The following is a 16076-nucleotide window of genomic DNA, read 5'->3' as shown; positions in this document are numbered from 1 at the left end:
AGAAGTGAACTTCACTACCAATGAAATCAAGAAACGAGGACTGAGTAGGAGCATTCAACCGGCAGGCAGCAGTCCTAATCAGGACTAGGGATAGCAGCTGTCTGCCCCTGGAGCACGCTGATGCAGAGTGGGAGAAGAAGACCTGGAGTACGGTGATCCAGGAGGGTGGAGGAGAAAGCGGCGAGGTGCGTGACACACAGGAGATGATGAGAGACAGGACAAAGAGGTACCATGGTAAAATCCAACATGCCCCGACATCTGCTGTCTGAAAAGAGTTGAGATGGGACAACGCCATGCACATAATATGATCTGTGGGTTCATCTGACATTTACCTACTGTAATACTAGAAGTGATTGATATAAATTTGAAAAAATAAGATAAAAGGCCATCAAACACTGCCCAACATGGCTAGTCACATACAAAAAATAAAAATAAAATGGTAATATAACCTGTTGATATAAATAATGATAATGCACAGGGACAGATTCTGTGCTTCAAGAAGGGCGAGGGGCACAATTATGTGTAGTGTACGATTTAAAACCGGTTTATAATGACCCTTAATCCCCATTGATGCATCAAAGCAATGCTGCCTATGGTAAAGCTTCCCTGCATAAATGGGGAGCATGACTCCAATTCCTGCGGCCATCTCCACAGAATGGGGTGGAGGCACTCATGCTCGACCGCCAGCTCCATTCAAACAAGGTCAGTAGCACTCACCTATACACAAAACCTACAAGTTTTCCTTCATTTTGGGCTGGAGAAAGTATCCAAGATACCATCACTGACTCGGATATGAACAAGAAACGGCCTGATGCGTTTTAATCCGCACAGACTGGTAGCGGAGATGAGCAGTAAGAAAGTTACTTGTGTAGGAGGAGGTATATTCTTTGGCAGTGCTGACAGTGAACTGGTATCCCTCCTGACCACAATGTGGTCTGTATACTTCCTGAGAAATATTTTTAAGTTTCAGGTTAGAAAACAAGGGATCATTGAAAATCCTCCATGTACTGCTGAACAGTAGGGAAGCCTTTCCTTTATAAGAAAATGACGTCTGAAAAGAGACCTACGTCCATCAAGTTCAGCCACGGGAAGGGAGAGGATGCGGATGAATGGAAGGGGTAAATATTAGAATTTTTATTTCCCTCTGTTGATCCAGAGGAAGGCAAAAAAGCCCAAAAAACATGAGCTAATCTGCCGTAAATGGAAAAAAATTAAAATCATTTGTGCATCCCAAGATCTGATCGCACCGGATCAACAGTATTAGGCCTGTTTCACACTGGGGTTAATGGTTCCGGCAGGGAAACAGCCTGGGGGATCTGTAACTACCATGTGCAGCCGTGCCCTGCTTGAAGTCCGTCCAGCCCCAGCATGGTAAATAGGTCGACAAGCGGTCAGACAAAAACTGCTACATGCAGCGGTATTTGTCTGCACACAGTAGTTACAGAACCGGCAAGTTGTTCCTTTGCCGAAACCATTAACGCCTAGTGTGAAACAGGCCTTATACTGTCAGTACAATACTATCAGGCGGCATCTATGGCAAAGCCTGATAGGCATACACTGCGGGCAGACCTAGGGGCCTTCATTAGGCCCCCGACTGGCACACTAGCACATTAGCATCCCGCGATATCATTTACAGCATTGCTGTTGCTTGAGAGAGGGAGCTCCTTCCCTCTAAACCACTTAGATGCTGCAGTCACTTTTAGATTTTACCTTATAGACTCGTGTCAATGGTAGACCTGGGAGTTTTTGGCAGTTCCAACCCATCAGCACCCTGTGACACAGGGGGGAGATTGGAGCTACTATCAATCCGAGCAGATACAGCAGGGCATCAGCCATATAACATACATATATATGGTGTGAGGGCACGCTCACCTTTCAAGGAGATTGGCTGTATGTTACTAGATATTACCATTATTAAATGTGCCACTTAAAAACATGATTTTGGTAAGTTGTAAGGCTATGTACAGGGTTAGGGTTAAAAAGGAACCCAAAGCTATGACACAAGCTTCTGCTTCTCTTATCCACTCCTAATTATTATTCCTTTAGAAGACATTCTGATATAGGACTCTAGGAGAAAGGGATCTGGGTGAAAATGTCTCATTAAAGGGAACCTGTCACCAGTTTTATGGTGTCCTAACTAAGGGCAACATAAATAAGTGACTGATTCTCTTAGCAAAATGCTGGGTCACTTTCTTTAATTGACCCAGTCAATCTGCCAACATCTTGTATTAAAAAGCTCCAGCTGATAATGAGTCCTGAATATTCATGAGCTCCTGACTCTCCCCGCCTACCTGCTGCTGATTGACAGTTATTTTCCATATGAATCAGCAGCAGGTGGGCAGGGGAGTGGCTATAGCTCTGAATTAAATATACGCTGGACTCACTGACATCACACTGGACTCAAATTAGCATGCGGCATCTTTGTGTGCATATTATGAGGTAACCATCTGTCACACCAGTAGGTACATCTAATGTACTTTTTAGTAGTTAATGATTGTATATAATTAGTTAGATTATAATCAAATATCCACATGGCAGGTTTCCTTTAAGTGGGCATCTAAACTCATATAGTACTCGCAACTATAAAAAAACATGATCAGGAGCCTTGTATATTATAATGGAAGATGACAGACTCGCAGCTACATACGGTGAAACCTTTTTGAGAAGGCCAACCAAAACTGCATTGAAAATGGTCTTTTAGAAGGGTGGAAAGGTAGAAGAAAATAGTCAGTATGAATTAGTATGTGATGGAACTGAAAATAGATTACAGAAAATCTGGTCTAGGTAAAGGGGTGGTCTTCTTAAAGAGGTGGTTATAGGCTACACCCACACGATGAAAAATGGCCATTTTATTACCATCTCTCACATAGCCATTTTCAGAACAGTCTATGGTTGTATTCACACGTTTCTTTCATCAGACCATGAAAAATGTTTTTTTTTCATAGCGTAGTACAATAAAATACTAAGTACGTCCATGGGTTGTCTCATCATGGCAGCCCCCCCCCAAGCATCTGACTTCCAAAACCCCTGGCGATCAGTTGTGGTTGCTGGCGCTCTGTTCTGGCTCATAGAGATGGACCCGTGGTCACCTCTAATTTATGCCACGGTTTCTATGGTCAATATTACATTTCAAGGACTAACCTGGAGCAGTTCCTTTAGTTTCAGTTTTTAGGAATTTCTGTAGTGAATACTACAAACAAGAAGTGGGCAAGAACAGACGAAACTGGAATGTAGAAGGTAGTACAACGTGTTCATCCCAAAAGACACCGTGACCCGCAGTTACGTGACGTCAGGGATGACAAGCATCCTATGATTATCAAAAACAGCCTGGATGTTTTACACCCCACAGACAGTAAACTCCTGAGAAAGATCCCCATCAATGTCTCACTGGGACACAACTGATTTGCAATGTGTATGATCACTTTCTAAATGCATCTAAGGCCCTGCACAATCAATGTTCTCTGTTCATGGCCTTAAAGGGAAGCTGTCATCTCCAAATCCCCCAAACTAGAGTAAGCTGTGTATAGTGCCGCTGTGCCCTTTTATGTACTGTATAAGATGCACCTAGGTTTTAGAGAAAGAAAATAAGAAAATAAATATTTTTTTAGCAGACCCCCAATCATATCTCAGATCAGATCCCCAATGTGAAAAAGACCCCTGCTCAGACCCCCAATGTTTATAAGACCCCAATCAGACCTCTGATCAGACCTCAATGTTTATAAGACCCCCACTCAAACTTCAGATCAGGCCCCCAATTTGATTAAGATCCCCATTTGGACTCCAATTAGGCCCACGTTAATAAGAACCTCATGCTAATCAGAACAGAAAATAAATAAAGTCATCTCTCCCATTCCGGACGCGGCCGCTTCCAAGATTCAGCTCCTGTTTTTCCTGGCGTGCTGTGCCTCGACATACGCAAGTCGCAAACAGAGTGCGGAGCCTGCAGGAGAATTCTCGCCCAGGAAGCGGCGAGTACTGAGCCCGCAAAGGGAGCGCTGCATTTACCACCCCCCGGTCTTACTGTACTAATGAGCACTTTCATAATGGAAATGCTCATTAGCGTTCGCCCCATAAGACGTCCGGACACAAAAATGTAGAAAAACTTAGGGAGAAAGAAAAATAGGCATATGTAAGGATATGAGCGACTGTCAAAGGCCAAATTGTGAAGGCTAGATGATTGGGTCCGAGCATTTCCAAAGCAGCACCTACCAAAAGAGGTTCAAGGAAGGACAGCCGCTGACATGGTCACAGGTACCCAAAGCACACCAATGCATGTGTGGAGAGAAACCTAGCCCAATAACATAGAAAATCTACTGCAGAAAAATTGCAGTTACAGCTGGTGACAGAATTTTATCAGAACCCACCCTGCATCACAGCATGCTCCATAAGGGGCTGCAGTGCCGCAGACTAGTCAGAGTGCACCCAGTCCACCACTGTGGGCGCCTACACTAGGAACATAAGCATCTGAACTGGACCATGGAAGAAAGGTGACCTAGTCTGATGAATCAATATTCCTTTTACATCAGGTGGACGGCTGGGTATGAATGTGTCACTTACCTTAGGAAGAGCCCAGACCAGGATGCACTATGGGAAGTGGCTCAGTGTTTACACTCTATTACGGACACATCACTGCTGAGCCCATTGATTGACCAGCAGCAAAGACGTGCATGTTGACGCATCTCACACTCGCGGCAGGGGAAGGGAGATACAAAGCTAGCCCATGCCCAACCACCCCTAAATTTTTTTAGATCTCAGACAACTCCTTAAAAAGGTATAGGTCATCTATATGACTTCCTTAATGTTTCTCCGTTGAGTACTAGACTTGATCTAGTCTCGACTACTATACCATTGGTTTACACGTTGTATTGTTGGTTTCCGCATTAATCTACTGCCTAAAAACCTACACTACCCATGGTGCACTGTCTATCAATCACATACATGATATATCTCCATCTGTACAGGAGTCACTAGTATTGTTCACTGTGATCTATTTTAGTGTTTGAGGCCCTGGATGCTGATGGGGCTTTATACATTTACAACATGCTTTCTCGTCCTCCTAGATATATAGAACTATGAATAGGAGTATACTGCTAGTATAATGTACATATTATATGCTTTTTGTTTTAGCTTTGAACAAGGTCCAGAAGAACTGGAAATGTTGGCCGGAGATTTGTGTGTGATGTCATCTGTTGCATTCAATAAAATGAACTTCATATTATTTGCTGAAATTTGAGTGCTGTGGTTTCTCTGGATCACTGTGGATAATCTCCTACCAACATTACCAGGTTGCTGACCAGAAATTTCCAAAAATAAAATCTGGTCTGTACTGTACATGACATGTTTAGTCAACATACCTGGAGCCCTCTTCTCTGACTCCCCCATGCTAGGAAAGTCTAAAGCTGGCCAAAGACATCAAGAGCTGACGGCCGAATGATGGTTTGGCCCTCAGCGGTCTCTACCATCTCTCCCATACACATTTGGCTCTGCTGAATATGTATGTGCCGTCAATGAGGAGAAGGCCAAACACTTCTGGAGGCAGGTCATCTCTTGAAAGGAACAAAAGGATTGGGCAAAAAAAAATTCTCTTTGCCCAATCCCTCTCTGTCTCAGGAGCTCTTGGCTGACAATACACTAATGTGTATCGTCACCCCAATTGCCCTCAGATGGGCCAGCGCCAATGACGTAAAAGATGTGGTTGGAGAATCAACATTAACACATGGGATAATTATATATCCATTGTAAGATATAGATAAGAAGGAAGTAATATGGGCAGGCTAGATGGGTCTTTTTCTGGGGTCATTCTTCATTTCTATGTGATTAGCAGTTTGAGCCTTGGATACAATTATGAAGTTATACATCAATTGTCAATACCACTCATGCTGGTGTTTGTTCACACCACACCTGTGACCAATATCACATATGTCAGTGATAGCTAACCTCCGACACTCCAGCTGTGGTGAAACAACTCCCAGCATGCTCCATTCATTTCTACAGAGTTCTGAGAACAGCCAAGCAAGTGTACAGTCGTGGCCAAAAGTTTTGAGAATGACACAAATATTAGTTTCACAAAGTTTGCTGCTAATCTGCTTTTAGATCTTTGTTTCAGTTGTTTCTGTGATGTAGTGAAATATAATTACACGCACTTCATACGTTTCAAAGGCTTTTATCGACAATTACATGACATTTATGCAAAGAGTCAGTATTTGCAGTGTTGGCCCTTCTTTTTCAGGACCTCTGCTCTAAATCAACTTCTGGGCCAATTCCTGACTGATAGCAACCCATTCTTTCATAATCACTTCTTGGAGTTTGTCAGAATTAGTGGGTTTTTGTTTGTCCACCCGCCTCTTGAGGATTGACCACAAGTTCTCAATGGGATTAAGATCTGGGGAGTTTCCAGGCTATGGACCCAAAATGTCAAAGTTTTGGTCCCCAAGCCACTTAGTAATCACTTTTGCCTTATAGCATTGTTCTTCACCAAACTGTTGTTGGAAGAAGTTGCTGTTGGAGGGTGTTTTGGTACCATTCTTTATTCATGGCTGTGTTTTGGGGCAAAATTGTGAGTGAGCCCACTCCCTTGGATGAGAAGCAACCCCACACATGAATGGTCTCAGGATGCTTTACTGTTGGCATGACACAGGACTGATGGTAGCGCTCACCTTTTCTTCTCCGGACAAGCCTTTTTCCTGATGCCCCAAACAATCGGAAAGAGGCTTCATCGGAGAATATGACTTTGCCCCAGTTCTCAGCAGTCCATTCACCATATTTTCTGCAGAAGATCAATCTGTCCCTGCTGTTTTTTTGGGAGAGAAGTGGCTTTTTTGCTGCCCTTCTTGACACCAGGCCATCTTCCAAAAGTCTTCACCTCACTGTGCGTGCAGATGCGCTCACACCTGCCTGCTGCCATTCCTGAGCAAGCTCTGCACTGGTGGCATTCCGATCCCGCAGCTGAATCATCTTTAGGAGACGATCCTGGCGCTGGACTTTCTTGGACGCCCTGAAGCCTTCTTAACAAGAATTGAACCTCTTTCTTTGAAGTTTTTTGGTCTGAGGTCCGCACTGTCACACTGCTTAATTTCAGGGGGCCACAAAAAAAATAAAGTTGATTGGCGCTCATTTGCACTATTACACAGGCTGATGTAAAGTGAATGGGGAGGAATGTTCTCTACCACAGTTATTCCTCCCTCCTGATTACACAGGGATATGTATGACAGTGCACTGATATTACTTTCATCCTGATAAAATATGCAAATCAGCCAACAGTGATTGATCATTTATCAGCTGATTAGCGGCACAGTTATACAGGCCAATTATCAGGAATGAGCACTTGTTCCCAGTAATCGGGGGGCTTAAAGGGTTTTTCCGGTAAAAAAAAATGTTTTAACAAGTTCCTGCAGCATGGCCATTGAAACAGAAGATTCATACTTACCCGTTCCATGCTGCCCCCATCTTACGACCCCCGCACTGTTTACACCTGGCAGTGCATGGACATGGTCAGCCAATGACTGGCTTCAGTGGTAATGTGGCCACAAGCAGCACATCACCACTGAGGACCGGAGCAGTGTGGAGCAGGCAAGTATGAATCTTCTGTTTCAGCGGCCATGCTGCAAGAACTTGTTAAAAAAAAACATTTTTCCTGGAAAGCCCTTGAAGTGGTGACATTTCCTTCCATCCTGCCTTCTATTCATAAATGAACTCTTTCCTTCACTGCAGAGGACGGAGCTCACCGGTTCTTACCGCCTCCTGCCCCCCGGTTATAGGTGCCCTGCAATAACCAGTAAGCATTTCCATTACTAGCGGGGAAAGCGCTTATTGGGTAACCCTTTAATGAGCAGGCCAGAAAAGGCCTTAATGACCAGACACTTTTTGTGATTTAATGCATGTGATGAATAAATGGATATAGATAGATAGATAGATACACACACACACACCTCACAAAAAGTTGGGGATATTTGGCTTGTGATGTCACCAGACAGGCCTTTGGTAGTGGTGGTGTTACAGTGTGTCCAGTCCATACAGAACTGCCCTACACTTTGTGAATGGTACAATGAAAAGCCCATACTACTTGAACAACATCATTAATCCAGTCGTTGTGCTTCTCCATGAACAACACAGGCCTAATTTCATCTTCATGGACGACAATGTGCCAGCTCATTGAGGTCGCATCATTAGGGAACGGCTCCTGAAGACTGGGGTACCTCAAATGGAGTGGTCTACACTTTCTCCAGACCTGAATCCCACTGAAAACCTTTGGGATCAGATGAGTCGCCGTGTAGAACCTCGTAACTCTGTACCCCAGAACCTGAGGGCCGCCCTTTAAGTAGAGAGGGATGCCATGCCTCAGCAGACAATAGGTTGACTTGTGAACAGCAGATGTCGTTGTCAAGCTGTACTTGATGCTCAAGGCCACATGACAAGTTATGGAGGCACTGACATTTTTGTGGGGGTATATCCACCACTGGTGTTGGCTTTTGTTTCAATAAACTGTTTGAGATGAGGAAATCACCATTACTGCTTTGACTTAAATGCCCTACTTTAATGATATAATATCACTGTAACAAGAACTTTTTACATTTTCCATAAATTTCACCCGAAAGCCAAATATCCTTAACTTTTTGTTGAGTATATATATATTTATTTAATACAACTTATTTTTTAATATATTTCTGCCACATAATATGTCTCCCAAGAGGTCATATTACATTTACAACAAAAAAACTGTTTGTAGTGCGTTTTATACATTTCTATATTGGCTTTCAGCTAACCTCTGGAAAAATCTATCTATCTATCCATCCAATGGGGGATATTTAATTTATCAAGACTGGTGTTTTCTGCCGGTCTTGATATCTCCTGCGCCACTGGAGGATGCACCTCATCATAAATCAGATGCATCCTCTGGCAGTCCGTGTGCATAATCTATAGCAAGCAGCTCAGAGCTGCCATAGAGGCTGCCCCCTCTAGGGAACGTGGCGGGGGTGGCATAAAATCAGAGAGATGCGAAAAAAATATTAAAAAGTTGCAAATGCATAGTTTAGGACTTTTTACACACCACTTTTCAGATGCAAGGGAGATGATAAATCTCCACCTTTGTGTTAAAACCACCCTAAAGTCAATACATCAAATTCATTCACTTGTCTCGTTAGCCAAGGCAGACTCCATCAATTATATGAAATTGTGCAACTAAAAGCCTCATTAATGTGAATTTGTCAGCTGAGGGCAGTATACACTAGTGACAGAGACCAGGATTCAAACGCTGGGTCACCTTCTCTAATCCAGTTGTTTTCTCATAACCCTTGTTGAGCATCTCCAGCGGGACAAGAGTCCTTGTATTCAAAAGCTGCGGCTCTCCTGGGCTTCCACAGAAGATTGACAGCTTGCTTCCTTTACTATGTATAGGGAGAATGCTGTAAATAAGCGGAGGGTGGGCGGGGGAGCAGATGACCATGAGGACTCCACAGGCCATGCAACTCCATGGATTCCTGGGCTTGGGTCCCACTGGAGCTGCTCATCAGCAATAAAAAAAAAAATAAACTCTGGGAAAAAAAAATAAGTAAGTGTCCCTGTGTATGGATCAGGGCCTGAGGAAGAACCTCCTTTGAAACGCGTTAACCTGTTCCTATGTTTTTATCCAATAAAGTCCAGTCCCTTTGTTTCTGATATTTGAATATGAATCAGGATCTGTCATCAGTTTATGCTGTCCCCAGATAAGGCAAGTAAACCTGGTGACAGATTCCCTATAAAGTAACTGCTGATCTTCACATGAGGAGGTTAATGATGAGAGAGTTCCTGAATCTCAGGTTATATACACTCATTGACAAAAAGACCCAGATAGGGATGTCACGATACCAGAATTTTAATGATACTGGATACCAAACTGATACCATGCAAAATAAACCCACAAAAAAATAAAGTCCATCTCACCCCTGCAGCCACCTTGATGCCTGCTCTCTCCACCGGCTCTCACCCCGGCAGCCACCTTGATCCCTGCTCTCTCCACCGGCTCTCACCCCGGCAGCCACCTTGATCCCTGCTCTCTCCACCGGCTCTCATCCCGGCAGCCACCTTGATCCCTGCTCTCTCCACCGGCTCTCACCCCGGCAGCCACCTTGATCCCTGCTCTCTCCACCGGCTCTCACCCCGGCAGCTTTCTCAGCTCCTGCGCTACAACACACACACACCATAGTGAAGGTCCACGACACACACACACACACCATAGTGAAGGTCCACGACACACACACACACACCATAGTGAAGGTCCACGACACACACACACACACCATAGTGAAGGTCCACGACACACACACCATAGTGAAGGTCCACGACACACACACCATAGTGAAGGTCCACGACACACACACCATAGTGAAGGTCCACGACACACACACCATAGTGAAAGTCCACGACACACACACCATAGTGAAAGTCCACGACACACACACCATAGTGAAAGTCCACGACACACACACCCACTTCCCTCTATGGTTCCATGACTCTCTGAGGCAGTACATGAAAGAACAGTAGTGTCTATACTCCACACACAATGAACAACGCCCTGCAGCAAGCAAGAGAGATGAGGTGCTGCAGCCACGGGCCAGCTCTGCCCTCTCAGTTCTCTCAGGCAGCTATGTAAATAATTACAGGTGTGGTCTGATTAGACCATGCCACAAGAGGGCGTACAAGTGCATGCCCCATTGCCCTAAAAAAAAGTCTCTCAGAGACTTCTTTTGGGTAGTGTACCTCTTTGTGAGGGATCATTGCCTGCTAGACATGCCTCTACGATGTGCTTGAAGACAGACAGACTTTCAAACAGGGAGAATCATTGGACTGAGAGAAGCAGCATGGCCATTTTGATGAATTTCGTGAAGGCACACATGCGGTAAACAGGCTCCAGATGGCCAAGACAGACTTCTTTCAGTCTAGTAATGTAATCACTTCGATATATCATCATTACATTTAATTCCAGCAATGCCTTCTTTGTGCCGTATTTTGTTTGTCACCGAGTGTAGACCCATATACTACAACTCCCCACATTGGGAGTATTACATGACGCAACCTAAAGAACTCAAGGAAACCTATCATTTATTTCTACAATGAAACTAAACATCTAAGCAAGACGTCTTGGTACCATTTCCTCTTTACTTCATCAGCAGAAAAAAATATATAAAAAAATCTGCAAAGTTATCATTATTGTTTGTCGAAATGTTTTTGCAGATTGTCTTTCTGTCTGGATTGACTCCAGCTCTAGAAACGTCCACATTTGTAAAAATACAGATATGCTGAGCAGGCATCTTGTCGGTGCACAATAAACCGTGCCCATATGTCTGACTGGCCATGGACGGAAGCGTGACTACCACTTATAAACACCGACTGTTTCCTTTTAGTCAGCATCTCTCCTCCCCATTTCCTTCATCTGGATATCGTTACTGTGCTAAGGTGGGACAAAGCCAGAGCGATCTACTGAACAGTCACGTATCATCCGAGGAGCACATGGGTATGGCCTGACCAGTCCTATAGAGGTTATCAAAAGGGACACAACCTAAAACGTGTCTACAAAAGGTGACATTTTCTGAAAACCACCTAGAATGCTACAGCAATTGCTGCTTCAGCGGTGGCATCCCAACATAGGTATGTGACCACTGCAGCCAGTCACTGGCTGCAGCGATGATCTGTCGTCACCAATGCAGCCTGGGATTGGCTGCAGTGGTCACATGTCTGTGTTTAGAAGTCATCATTGGAACAGGAAGTACAGAGATCGACGAGGATAGGAGGGAATCGGAAGGGGAGAGGTAGGGCGAGTATGACTTCTTTTTTAGAAGTTTTACATAGGTGGACAACTGCTCTAAGGTGGCCATATACCTTAATGTTGGGTGAACGTGCCGATTTTGGTGCAATCACCCAACCGTCAAAGGAACCAATTTCAACAGTCATGAGCAAGATTGTTTAGCAATCGAAACCCGTTGACAATGGAGCAGCGCTATGCCCTGGAGTATTAATACTCCACAATACAAATACAGGTGGGTGCTTAATAATCTCCAAGTGACGGATTTCAACATGCCTGAACCCAAGGAGGCATCTTCGGCCTCTTGCAGACGAGCGTGTGAGGATTAGGTCCGTATGTGTTGCGAATGCGTTCAGTGAAAAATTTGCAATTTCGCAACCAAAGTCATTCGGTTTTGCCTTCGATCGCGTTCAGTTTATCACGCGGGTGAAATTAGTTTTAATGCGTTTTGCACGCGCGTGCTAAAAAACTGAATGTATACAAACAACATCTCTTAGCAACCATCCGTGAAAAAAGCATCACATTTTCACACAGCTCCATTCACTTCTATGCAGCCAGCGTTGCGTGAAAAAAACAACAAAAAAAAAAACAATCGCAGAATATAGAGCATGCTGCGATTTACGCACAAGTGATGTGTGAAAACCAACGCACATGTACACAGACCCATTGAAATAAATGGGTCCGGATTCTGTGCGGGCGCAATGTGTTTGCATCACGCTTTGCACCCGCGCGAAAAACTGGCTCTTGTGAAAGAGGCCTTACTCTCCTCTACCGAATGAGAGCACATGAGCACTCGGAGCCCAGTGTATATTGGGGGGAATAGCTGATGGCTGAATCAGCCAAACCCTATCTAAGGACTCTTTCACCCAGACTGCTCGCATATCCATTGACTTTAATGTGAGTATTCACACGCCACTGGGTTTCCATGGGCCGTGGGTCTGTGGCGACACCCCGGAAGCATGCCTTATTTTCTCTGCGATTATGGATCCCCCACGCAGAATACAGTCTATGGATCTGTGAAAGCCACAATATGGATGTCATATGTGTTGGCTCTGTGGTTTTCACGGACGATTGGTAAGATGCTCTGGAAATACATTTTGTGGATTTTGATGATACGCGGAGGGACACACAGGCCCAAACATGAATTCTTCATGGATGAACCACTGACCAGCTTGTCACGGATGTCATCATCAGTGATGACCAGTTTGCCGTGTTTGCCCACGAACACATGCGAGCTGCCATCTTAACTCACAAGTCCTGCGATGCGCAGGTAAGTCCTTACCTGTGCCTGTGCGCGAGCAGGTCTGAAATGAAATGCGGTCACCGGGAGCAGGCAGTTCCGAGAACAGCCACCGGGGGCCTTCATCGGGCTGTTCTCGGAACCGCCTGCACTCGGAGACCGCATTTCATTTCGGACCGGCTCCCGACACAGGTAAGGATTTACCTGTGCATTGCTGGACTTGTGAGTTAAGATGGCAGTCCGCATGTGTTCGCGGGTGAACTGGCCATCACTGGTCATCATGCACACAGATGTGTTAAAGGGGCCAAGGTGTACGGCCACCCTACAATGGTTACTGGTTGTTCTTATAACTGGAGATTCCAGTTGTGACAAGTTATCCACAGTCCTACTGCAGGGACCCCCATCGATCAAGAAAAAGGGCACCCCATACCCCCCTGGAAATAAATGGAGGGGTAGGTTGAGCATGCAAACTACCTCTCTATTCAGCTTTATGGGAGTTCCAGAGACTGCCAAGTACAGCTCCTGGCTGTTCCCACAACTCCCATACAGATGCTCGACCTGCCACTCCGTTCAGTTCAGGGGGCTCTGATGTCTACATTCTCATGACCCCCACCAATCTAATAGTTATCGCCTATCCTGTGGATGGGGGGGGGGGGGATAACTTATCACAACCAGAATACCCTTTAAGTGATGATCATTGGAGCTGCCGTCCAGGACATCAGAGCCAGCCTCTCCGCAGAGCTCTCCACATGACATGGAAAGAGCCGAGGCTTAAAGGGTTATTCCAGTATTAGCCTTTCATGGCTGAGATCGGACTAGCCCTTGTGACGCCTGTTTCCGTAACTGTCCATCCCTTACGAGATGATGGGAGTAATCCTTTAAAGTAACAAACACTAAAATTGTAGTAGCTGGCTTAAAGGACAGCTCCAGCTACAACCATGGCCGTGTCTCTTCCCAGAACATTAAAACCAGCGTTAGGAGATGTAGCCCATTGCCTGGACAACGGTCCGACGCCTAAAGCCTGGAGGCATTGGGTACTGCAGTTGACTAGACAACTGGACCGATCCCCCCCCCCCATCTCCTGCCTCCACCCGTCAACTTCAGAGTGGAACTGCCCTTGAAATAAAATCAGGACTACAAGATAAGACTATGGCCGGCGTGGAGAGAAGACCACAGACTTTAGAAACTTCCATAGGAAACAATGCAAAAAACGTACGCACCAGCAGCAAATTTGAAGGCTCCTGGAATTTGACCAGCCCTAGGCAGAGGCTGCTTCGCACTATCGCCATGGTTTTGATGCCATCGTAAGACAACATCAGCATGGAGCTCCTATGTCCTCCTCACGTTGGAGCAGGCTTCCTCAGGTTCTCCGCTTTCCTCCCACCCTCCAAAAACATACCGATAGGATAAAGGGTTACTCCGGAACTATATGTAATCTTGATGGCCTATCCATACACTAGGTCTGTGATGGGTAACCTCCAGCACTCTAGCTGTTGCGAAACTACAACTGCCAGCATCCTCTTACCACAGCTGGAGTCACAGGACTAGGTCATCAATATCAGATCGGTGGGGGTCCGACTCCCAGCTCCCCTCACCGATCAGGCTGCTGCGCTCTGGAACGGAAACCGAAACAGCAGGACTAAAGTGTGACCGGCGCTGCAGTACCCTTCACAGCCACCGCCCAGAGTAGGGAGCTGTGCCTGTTCCAAAACACCTCAACCTATTCCAACAGTTGACGGACCTCCACCGATCTGATGATGACCCTTCTATGAATAGGTTATCAATATTCCAGTCCCGTTTAATCTAGAATTTAGATAGTGAGTCCTTGTGTGGGGTCTAGGACCCCTCGTCATGTCCGGCAGTGGACCTCTCTGGGCACACGGACAATGGAGAAGAGTCTCGCAGAATATGGAGGATCTTACAAGGCTTTCCACCCCAGTCATGACCAGCAGAAGAAGAAGTGGCTTCTAGGGGCAGAGTACCAACCTTGGGGACCACATCTGGACAATCCCAGCTAATGGACCGACACATATCTGCTGACAACTAACTTTTCAGATTGTTTTCTGTCCTTGGAGTTGTCCGCTGTCACACTACAGTCCTACGTCCACCTCTGCGGGGTACATGGACATGACCAAATCCCAGTCCTCTGCTGTGGCCCCTGGGATCAGCACCGACTACAGGAACTGCTATACATCAGAAGGGGCCCCCAGGTTCTCCCCCTCAAGACTTGGCCCAAACTTTGCATCAATCACCAGCAGTGCCAGGGTGGTCTGGCACAGGGCACCCACTCAGCAGCCCCTCGCACCCTCCCGAGACCCCGCACCACCGGCCTCACCTATGTCCGCGTTACAGAAGGCCTGCTGCGGATGGATGGGGGAGCAGCTGCACGCGTCAGCCAGTCGCTGTGAGGGCCACAGGAGAAGCAGAAGGGCCACGGGGGCCAGGAGGCCAGAAACCGGGGCCGTCCGCATTCTCAAAGCCGCATGTAGGACCAGAGCAGATCGTGGATGTCCCGGGCTGTGGCTCGTGTCTACGCCTCGACTGAAGTGAGATGGGCGCAGACTCCTCCTCCTCCTGGGCAGCCGGCCAGAGAGGGGCGAGAGTCACGGGGATGACTGAGAGGAGGGACGGGGGAGGAAGAGATGACCGGAGATGCGCTCACCCCAAAACGCCTAGCCCTCCATCCCCTAATAGTCTCCTGTCTCCCCCGTGATGCGGAGCAGTCACCGAGCGACAGCCGTCAAATTCCAGCGGCGCCATCGGCAGGATGACCTCATTTAGGGAACGGGTTGCCCATAGCAACCAATCAGCGCAGAGCTTTCACGGCTTCAACAGCTCGGGAAAAATGAAAGCTGAGCGCTGATTGGTTGCTATTGGCAACAGAGTGTGCGTGCGGCGTTGTACGATACCACAAAAGTGACTTTTCAGCAATTCTCATTCACACTTGGCAGAAATTGACCTGTGGTGCCGATTTGTAGTATGTCACCATTCAATGCAAATGATGAAATCGGCGTCTAATCAGCAGCAACAAAATAAGTTTAAAAAAAACGCACCATTGGT

At 46.1% G+C, this 16076-nt stretch overlaps 1 protein-coding gene across 1 annotated transcript in view; it reads right to left on the bottom strand.

Moving 5' to 3' along the window:
* The window catches only part of TIMP2 (TIMP metallopeptidase inhibitor 2), a 33702-nt gene extending 18030 nt beyond the window's left edge, over positions 1 to 15672 (bottom strand). The window contains exon 1 of the mRNA XM_044296655.1: positions 15352 to 15672. Coding sequence (XP_044152590.1) covers positions 15352 to 15487 — 136 coding nt within the window. The 5' untranslated portion in view covers positions 15488 to 15672. The remainder of the gene's footprint in view (positions 1 to 15351) is intronic.
* Between the last annotated feature and the right edge of the window lie 404 nt (positions 15673 to 16076).

The sequence above is a fragment of the Bufo gargarizans genome, chromosome 6 (assembly GCF_014858855.1).
Source record: "Bufo gargarizans isolate SCDJY-AF-19 chromosome 6, ASM1485885v1, whole genome shotgun sequence".
In the NCBI taxonomy this organism is placed as follows: Eukaryota; Metazoa; Chordata; class Amphibia; order Anura; family Bufonidae; genus Bufo; species Bufo gargarizans.
The sequence above is the reverse complement of the archived record's forward strand: the minus strand, read 5'-3'. Positions and strand labels throughout refer to the sequence as shown.